General features: G+C 34.1%; 1 protein-coding gene across 1 annotated transcript; it reads left to right on the top strand.

Annotated features, from left to right (window-relative positions):
• The first annotated feature begins 86 nt into the window (after positions 1-86).
• Positions 87-9529, top strand: LOC147068514 (uncharacterized). Its single transcript, XM_085953365.1, has 7 exons — positions 87-636; positions 2368-2568; positions 3515-3718; positions 4530-4727; positions 5673-5858; positions 6611-6796; positions 8259-9529. The coding sequence occupies exons 1-7, from the start codon at positions 558-560 to the stop codon at positions 8474-8476; spliced, it is 1272 nt and encodes a 423-aa protein (XP_085809491.1). The 5' UTR covers positions 87-557; the 3' UTR covers positions 8477-9529.
• Positions 9530-10067: the final 538 nt, after the last annotated feature.

The raw sequence follows: 10067 nt of genomic DNA, 5'->3' as shown, positions 1-10067 counted from the left end.
TTTCATACAAAAAAATGTTTGATGTTTACTCAGGTGAACACCAATGCGCAAATAAATAAATTACAATTAATGGGAGTGATTAACACAGTCTAGTATGCATAAAGACACGCACATAGGCTGTAAAATGTGCATACAATATTTTTAGTGTTATTCCAATAAAATGGTGCTTCAAATTTATAACGATACAAGAAAATTATCACACTAATCTATACGTATTATTAAATAGTCAAATTGTATGCATGTAGTAAAGCAAATTACAATTATAGCAACATTTATAATATATTGTATTAAAAAAGAAAATCAAATTCTTCTGTATATTGGGAATATTAGTTGCTAAAAATACAACATTTAGACAAAATAATAATACTTTTCCAATCCAACGAATCCAATAAATACATAAAACTGTTGTTTTGTGCTACTTCACAAAAATAAACTAAGTAATTTGTATGTATACAAAGCTAATATTGTGTTAAGTGTTCGGAGTACAAATTTGATGAGGTTTTAATTATTAGTGCGTATTTTTATCTAACATGGTGCATTAAATTCATATTTCACACATGAGTTTTAAAATGTTTGCATCGATAATCTCTTCAAAATTTTTATGGTTGTTTGTTTTCATACTACTGCAGAGTGTTGGTAAGTAATATTTTAATTTTAATGACAATTAATGATATTTTATAATTTGTCATTGTTAATACTTATTGATTATTAAAAGTACTTACTGAATTTAATTTTACATAGTTTAAAAATGCAGAGTATTAGTTTCATCCACTGGAGAGACATTATTAATTACAAGTTTACGAGTACTTACTACCTATTAATACACAAACAACGTATTAAATGTCTAAATACCCCTTTAAAAATCTTGTAATCGACAGAATAAGAGGAAAAAAATATTTAACTCCTAATCATATTTGTAATTATGAAGCGATACGATTGAGAAATGCTGGACCGGTAGGTAGATCCTTGTCTACCACAACACAACAAATGATTCCCTGAATTTTGGCTTGACGGGACAAGTACAGCTATGTCACCCCTGCATGAATTGAAGAAAAAGATGACAATTAGTCGTCGACGAACGTTTCAAACCGAAATAAACCATCTTTCGCGTCAAAGTGCACATATAATATGTACCCGCCGATATTTTATAATCGATTCTTTTTCGATATTTTGAATTCTGACCCGGACATTAGTGCATAAAGTAAATAAATAGTGTTTTGTCCCTAAAAACAAAGTGCTCATGACATCTTGACAATTATTAGATAAACTTTCACGCATGTTTTTGTTACTTCCATAAACATCTATTTCCCATAATAATATATTGTGTGAAAAGGAAAATATCAATTGCCTTGTATCCGTGGTTTTAATTAAAGTCAAAACAAACCCCTCATCATGTAATCCTCCATAACACTATATAATATTCACAGTTCATTCAGGTCCATGGCCAACTGTATCCAGGAATCTCTTTTTTCTCTCTTTATCTCTCTCAAATCGGTCACGCTAAGCTTCTCCGTATTCTTCTTAATGTTATCCATTCTTCTACTCCTAGGGTGGTTCAGGGGCTGAGTGCCTACTGTCATTCTTTCATAAACCTTATGCAGAGCTCTAGATCCCCTGTAACAATGTGACCCACCCAATTAAATAATATTATATTGTTTTATTTAATTTAAAGTAATGCCCTTTCACCAAAATTGATAAATTACCTCATTATGGTGGTAAATGATTATAACTACTATTTCTTCACCTAAGCTATGAATAAGACATACCTAAAAGTAGTGTATTTTTCGAATGAAGCAAAAAATATCTCACAAACAATTTTGTATTTTAAAATAGGGCAAAGTTCATTTTACGAACCGGAGCGCTCAATAATTTTACAAAAATATTAACATGGTTATCTAATTTCGATAAGCATCGGCCTATAATGCCGTGGGTCCCAGGTTCGAATCATGGGTAGGGTAAGTTCACAAATTGTTTTTCAATTTGTGTATGAGTCAGAGTATGGACCTCATAGGTTGAGCAAGTGGCTGACATCCATTTCTCGTTAATACAAAATCTGTTAATACAAACCTCCACTGTATGGAGGCCCATATTATGATATTATTAGGATCGGACATGGTCGGAAAAAATGATATTCACCATTTATTACAATCTCAATTATTATTTGACATTTGATTGATTTTTTTGTTAAGTATATGGCCTATGTAGCTCAGACGGTTAAATTAATTTTACCACGAGACGGAGAGATAATTTTGGGGATTTTATGAACCGGATGGCGCTCTGGTGCGTTCTGGCCCATTTTGAGCCCTGGCAAAGTTACCCTCAATTCCTAGATAAATGCCACATAATAATATAAGAATTGTATTTCAGAAATAAAAACTGAACCACATAAATGCCTTGGTTTGAATGAAATATACTTATCGTGCGGTCTGCCTTGCCTGGACACCTGCGATAACTATTGGATATCGAGAACTTGCGACAGAGAATGTATTGCAGGATGCTTCTGTAAGCCAGAATATGTGAGAAATTCTGATCATCGATGTGTACTTCCTATGCATTGTGAAGTCAAAGGTAAATTATTTCTTCCGATGGTGATTTATTACAAGATAGCGGGAGGCATTCACTTTAATACCTCTTGAAAATCCGGAGCTTGGGCGTTACGTCATGTTTACTATACGGTTTGTCATTTTGTCCCGGTATATAATGTTATGTCAGGCCTGCAGCACGTAGGTCGATTGACATGGCGGGAGGCACTGCAGCACATGGCGGGAGGCGCAAGAGTTGGCGATGGACCGAGGGAAGTGGCGCGAACTGGTGTTAGTCCTATGCCCCAATGCGGGGTCGTGACAGAGTGAAAGAAGAAGAAGAAGAATATAATGTTATAATACCTACATATTTTCTGATCTACACGAAAACAATCGATAATTTAGGCACTATTTAAAACGACAACTATTTTAAAAAAAAAACTATAAGTACTAATATTAATACTATCGACCGAGGGTACTTGATGGAATTTGAATTGAAATTCTAATGGATTTAAGTTTTGTACTATTCCATTTGGGTCATTTTTGTGACGCGGGTTTCATCTTTCGGCATTTTCAGGCACATGTCTAAAAACATCAATTCTTAGGGCAGCTATTTGTAAGATTATGTGAAAAGTAAAATATATATTCTTTATTCTTTATAACACTAAATAGGGCAAGAGGCCTAATGACAGTAGTGTAGTGAACAGTAGCATGTTTAGTAATAGAAGTGAAACAATCTCAAACACCCATGCTTTGAGAAAATCACATAAATATATTATGACCTTACCGGAATCGAGTCTGAACCTTCCGGATGAAAGGCCAGCACCTTACGCACTACACCACGAGAGCCGCTATATACCTAATATCCAAATGCCCCGAATCCGTGGTTTTAATTAAAGTCGAAACCAACCCTCAAACATAAACCCATATATATATTATAATATCACTATCTACCAAATAAGAACATATGAAATTGCATTATGTGTTTTCAGTTTCTCATTACGATCCGAAGCGTGACTGCGTAAGACCAAATGAAGAATTGAAAGTGTGCGGAACGGCTTGCCCGGACACTTGCGATAAGCCCAACAACTCCTGGGTCTGTACAAGGCAGTGCGTCACCGGATGCTATTGTATTGAAGGATACATAAGAGACTCCCAAAAGAATTGTATCAAACGGGAGCATTGCCCAGTAATAGGTAAAAGTTTTATTCATACACTGTTATCTGAAAAAGTATCTGTCTTATGTTGGTGCCTATTAAATTAAGACACGAATATTTCATATAATTTAATAACCACCAAGACTGGTTTCGTCAGTTGAGAATATTTCATTGAAGTGATGAAACCGGTCTTGATGGTGATGATCCGGTGCATTAAGTTATTGGTTGGGCCAATTATGATCCTAATCCGATCCCTAACCCGCACCAACTATTTCCTACCTACTTACCTTAATACTAGGAACGTTAATAAATAAATAACCAGTTACATTACGAACTCCGTCGATTCAAACCTGTTCATCACCCTCATTCATCGAGTACAACCTAAGCCGCGTTAACAACACAGGGTGACTCATCCATAACACATCTGTTCGACCTTCGTTGGGCTAAATCTAATATGGTTTGAGCAAATGTTTCGTCCATCCTGAACTTGTCATCATCATTCATCCCAAAACACAAGTGAAACTACGAGAGTGACATTCCAAATCATCCGTTTACCAGTGGATGAGCGCGTGAACACGGAACCAGCTCTAGCGTGCCAGCCATCTCCACATCAAAAGTTAGTGCCTGGATTGAATCCCTGTGTAACCGCTCTCCCCCAGCATCCGGAATCCATTCCAATTACAGTCCAATCAAATGCGCCCCCAGTTATCGTACTATCTGGAAATGTTCTATCTGGAAGAAGATTCAACATCTTTGGTTTGATACCTACCTATTAAACTTGATCTCCATAGGAACAAAAATTAGTATTTTTTTAATAAACTATTGTACTGAATTTCTTGTAATATTGCAGAGCTGCCATCTTGTGATGACCCGTTGGAGGAATACAAAGAATGTGGAACGGCCTGTCCACTAACCTGTAAAAATTATGGTACCTCAGATGAGTGTTACCAAAAGTGTGTACCCGGATGTTTTTGTAAAATGGGATTTGTACGGGACAGCAATTGGAAATGTATTTTACCTCACCACTGCGAAAACTCTTTTATTCCTGGTTTGTTTTATAAATCTTTACTGAATATGAAATATTTATTAGCTTATCATCTTATCATACAAGCACTGTTTGACTATGTTTGAATTTTTTCAAAATGCAATTTTACTAATGCGATCATTGCAACTGAATTGAATGTGTACATTAAAATGGCAGTGATTTAAATTTAAACTTCAATTGAATCCAATGCACTCAATGATGGCATAGCGTAGATGCATTGTAATGCAACTGCTTATCAAAGTCATTTTGATTTTGTAATTTTTTTTTTATTTTTGAGACATATTTATTTTAATTCAAGCAGTCACATTGAATAAGAACTCTGGACCCAAGAACGACAATTTCCATTCTCGTAAAATATTGGCAAGTCAATAAAAATGATTTTTTTTACAAGTAAGTAGGTATAACTTTAACAAAAAAACTATTTTAAAATGTTAGTATACAAACAACATTTTAGAATTTGCTTAGAAGATATATATTAAAATAGAAATTATACATTTTCTTCACTTGCAAACATTTTATGAAACTAGGTACTGCCCTTTTGGTTTCTAAAGCCCTGAAATGCTGTGCAATGGTCGCACAAGCAAAAACACCAGATCGCATAAGTAAAATCATACCATTAATGTCAGATAAATATATGGCACTCACAGTGGAGTATGTCAATTCACTTTATTTTGTATCATGAGTGAACATTTCCACAAGTTCAAGCATAGCATTTCAACAAACATACCATAAAGAAAAATAAGCCATTCAACTAAAACAATGATATCAGTGAAAACAATACATATTACAATAAACAGTGAAAGAAATCCTGTATTTGTATCCGTTTATTGAAATTTTATTGGAAGGTTTTATGTATGATAATATTGATAATACACCTAAGTTATTTGTCACTGGAATGTAATATATTCTAATGACTTGAACCTTCATCGAGTTCTTGTTGCATCATAGGTTCCGTGTCTAGCCCGTGCCGCAGACCAAATGAAGAGTATGGATTTGGAAGTTGTCCGTTAACATGCAGGAATCTTAATTCAACGAAAATCTGTCCCAATCATCCGATCGAAGGCTGCTTTTGCATCGAAGGGTTTGTCAGGGATGATAAAAAGAATTGCATCATACCAGAAGACTGTCCACCAGGTTGTAAATACATATTATTATTTTAATTTATCAATATAAATATTTTTAATTAATTAATTTATTGCTATCTACGTCAAGACTGTGGTGCAAAATTGTGATTTCTGACTAGTGTTAACGTTTTCTTATTGGAAGGCCACATTATGTTAGCTATTACCTAATAACGACACTTTGATAAATTATTTTATAAAACGAGTATTATCATGGTGTTCACCACAAATGTCACAACCGTCGCTTGAAAATTGGGAAATTGGGTAAAACGGGTTATAGGTATAATTAAATAAAATTTGCCATACAAATGCGCGATAAACATGCTCCGTATCGACAGCATCTATGGATTACACTCCACTGTTATTTAATCATTTAAGAAGTAGTGCTAGGCATCATGTTATATTTTTTATGATGTATTATCAATGACATTATTAATGGACAACGCACTCAATACAGTACCTAGCAAGTAAATTCACGCATACCGACCTTCACACATGTACAGGTAGACGTCACGCAATTTCCATTATGCGATATCACGCATCAGGAATTTATAGCAATATCGCCTATATTGTAATGGCGTTAGAACAGTGATTCTAGTGCCAATGTTCATTTGAGCGAACCCGTTCGAACCGAACCATTCGGCAGACCCGACAAAAAAGTGAGTGTCATTTTTTTTTCCAGATGCTTCTTCCATATTAATTAATGTCATTGTGTATTATGATCACTAATTATAAACTTGCATTAAAATGATGTCTTTTAATTAGTTATTCCAGAAGTGAAGATGAGATGTGCCTCTGTGACTGAAATACCCAAAAATATTGTGAATGATGAAAAACTTTGTGAAACTCAATTTTTATATGGAGAGAAAAATAACGAATATTGCGAAAGAGATGATGCCAATATGATTAAAGAAGAAAGTAAAAATTGTACGGAAGTGACTGTCAACCCAGGTAGGCAATTATTTTAATTTACTAGTATTATAATAAATTATAAGCATTGTAATAAATTTTCACCAAATAATAATCACATTACATCATCACGGGAGTGGTTGGTTGTTTTGAATCAAAGACTTTCCGGCTTGGTCAATTTAAGTTTATTCGTTGGACATGACCAGCCTATCTTACAGGTAATTTGAATGCTTTGGATTATGTTGAGTGCGTGTCCCAAATTTTACACAGACTTCGAGGTAGTAACATAATATCATCGTACTCTATCTTCATTTTCGGCTACAAATTAATATTGCTTGAAATATATATTTTATTTAATGTGAATATCGTTTTCTTAAGATTATAATAATTTAATTAAATAATTTTATTCTGATTCGGGTCTGCTGACTGTTGACACTTAATACGTATTAACCCTTAATGTAGGTAGGCAAGTACATATTACTTTTCTAATCGATCAATAATTATTCTAATGTTTAATATTACTATAAATTAACAGTGGCATCTGTGAATAAAAATAATAACTATTTTGTCAGGACAATTATTTATCCACTGTAGAAAACTGCAAGTTTTTAAATAAAAATATATCATTCATACAAATAAAGAATAATACAGTTTGTTGCTGAAAGGCAAGACCATGCAATTTAGGGTTGGTTAAACAATAAGTTGTATAGTTTATTTTTTACAGTACACTTCAAAAATATTAAAATATAGACATTCATATTTTGTCATCCACATTTATTAGGTAAAAAAAATGATATCCTACCAATAAAAAAAGCATTTACCTTACCAGTGCCTATTTGTTAATCATATAATAATCATCATCATCAGCCTGAATCTGTCCACTGCTGGATGAAGGCCTCTCCAAGCTGATTACACTTCCATCGGTACTGTGAATTGCTTCTCCACGTACTTCCACAGAACTTAACCATTTCATCGATCCAGTGGCCTCTGAGTCTACCTTGCGGACGTTTTGTACCTCTTGGGTACCACTAGATGACTAGATTTATCCAGAGATTGTCCCTTCTTCGAGCTATGTGTCCAGCCCATTTCCATTTGAGGTCATTAACGAACTCTATTACATTGCAAACCCTCGTCTGTTTCCCTTATCCACTCATTCAGCTTTTTGTCCTTTCGCGTTATGCCCAGCATGCACCTCTCTATACTGTACTGTGCTAAGTTTCTGGATCTCTCTCTTACCATGTTTACCATGTCTCCATGTTTCACACACATATATGATTACGGGAAGCACACACTGGTTGAATACTTTGCGCTTTAGGCACAGTGGGAGGTAATTTTTAGAATACATTATTCAGGCAGCCAAAAGCACACCAACCCAGCTTTTGGCTGATATATTTATGAAATATTGTTCAATACTTTCATAAGGAAAGTTTGAGAACATGGCTGTAAGATTTTATAAAGTTTTGTATATTCCCAGATTTATTAAAAATAATATGTTATTTTTCAGTTGTCTGCTATGGCGATAATGAGATATTAGGCTGCGGGTCACCATGTGTTGCAAAATGTAAAAATCTTGGAAAACCTTGCAATGTGTTCAGTAAAAGTTGTGTCCAGCAATGTTACTGCCGGCGAGGATACGCCAGAGACCACCGAGGGTTGTGCATTCCGGCTTACAGATGTCCAAGAAGCAATCCTAGTATATTACCACTCATTTATCGGTTTTAAGAAAATATTCTGTTGATCACTCTCAAAAGTGTAGAATATTGTATTTTTATTTCTGTTAGCTGTAATTATTAAATTGAGACTATTACGAGTTTAATTGATATTATATTATGTGACTATTTAATTATTCAAAATTGATCATATTATTATTAGTAGGGGAGCAACGGGTAATGGGAGCTTGCGGGTAATGGGAGCGACAGCAAAACAGGTACCATCTAACACTAAAATGACTCGGAAATAACCAAAACATCTTCGTCAATCGTAGGCTAAGCCCGTCGATCGCTGTCGGCTGCTTAGTGGCACGTGCACGCACGTGGCGAGTGGAAGTGTGTTTTGGGCTAGGTGCTTATATCAATTTACAATACATAAACATCAACGAAAGTACTTAAAATTTTACTTATTTCATCATATTTTGTGTCCATTGTATAGCCAGATACATGTATTTTTGTTAAGTAGTTTCAGAATCAAGGTTTAAAATGGTTTGGTTACGTTATTTATCAACCTTCAAAGTGGTTGACATTCGGGTAATTGGAGCCTAGGTGGCTCCCATTACCCCTATATAAATTTCACACCTCTTTTACTAGTAGACAAAATTTTAATTGTTCCATATGCCCAGAAATAGAAAGCTGACGACTTTCAAGGTTGGTTGGACGGTGACTTCGTTGGAAAATGCCCTCCGAAACCAGAAAGATTATATTTGTGTTTTTTGCTTAGTTCCATAACATGACGTATTGATTCTTTTGATATTTTTAGTACTAGAGCACATTTTTGTTGAATTACATTAGTAAATATTTAGCATTTTATTGTACCTATGTCTGTTATAATGTGTATAAGTGTTTGTAAGCATATTAAAATATGAAGCTCCCATTACATATTTGGTAAATTTTTGGCTCTCATTACCCTACATGTGGGGTAATTGGAGCCAAATGTGTTTTTTGGGAAAAAGTTTTTTTTGTACCTTAGTTATAGAATTTTTGAGTGGAAATTGCAGTAATATTATTACTATGTAACCAAAGGACTCATTTCAAGTCTTAATAATAAACGATTAGAACATTTTGTTACTTTTTTTCAACAATTTCCTTAGTAGGCTCCAATTCCCCCTTGCTCCCCTACGTGTGTGTTTTTTATTTTATTTTTTAAACATAGGTACTTGGTAATGAAAATGGTTTCGTACACCAATGACTAGGGCTGGGCAATTGATCGTAGTATACCGGTTGACCGCTAATATTTTTTCGAGTATCATTCATCTTATCCTCATAATAATATATTTTGAAGTACTTAAAACTTTCTTTAGCCATAGTAGGAGAAAATCACCCGAAGGAATGAATAATTGTGAGACTGAAATTCGCTAAGAAATATAAAGTTTCAGGGCAACATGTAGCAGGGCAGTATTTGAAAAAAATAAGACAAAATTTTAAATATAGAAGATTCGAAACAAGTGAAATGTTTTTTTTTTGTCAGATCAATGAATTGGTTATAACACAAATACTCATATTTATGATGTAAATTTTTCTTTGCCGTGAGAGAAAGACGATTTTGTAGTCTTAAAAAAATATAAAAGATTTTTCCTATAATTTAAATCTGCTATGCATAT

The sequence above is a fragment of the Rhyacophila brunnea genome, unplaced genomic scaffold, assembly GCF_057557595.1.
Source record: "Rhyacophila brunnea isolate RB1 unplaced genomic scaffold, BYU_Rbru_1.0 scaffold_3, whole genome shotgun sequence".
NCBI classification, from domain to species: domain Eukaryota; kingdom Metazoa; phylum Arthropoda; class Insecta; order Trichoptera; family Rhyacophilidae; genus Rhyacophila; species Rhyacophila brunnea.
This window is presented reverse-complemented; position numbering and strand designations above follow the sequence as displayed.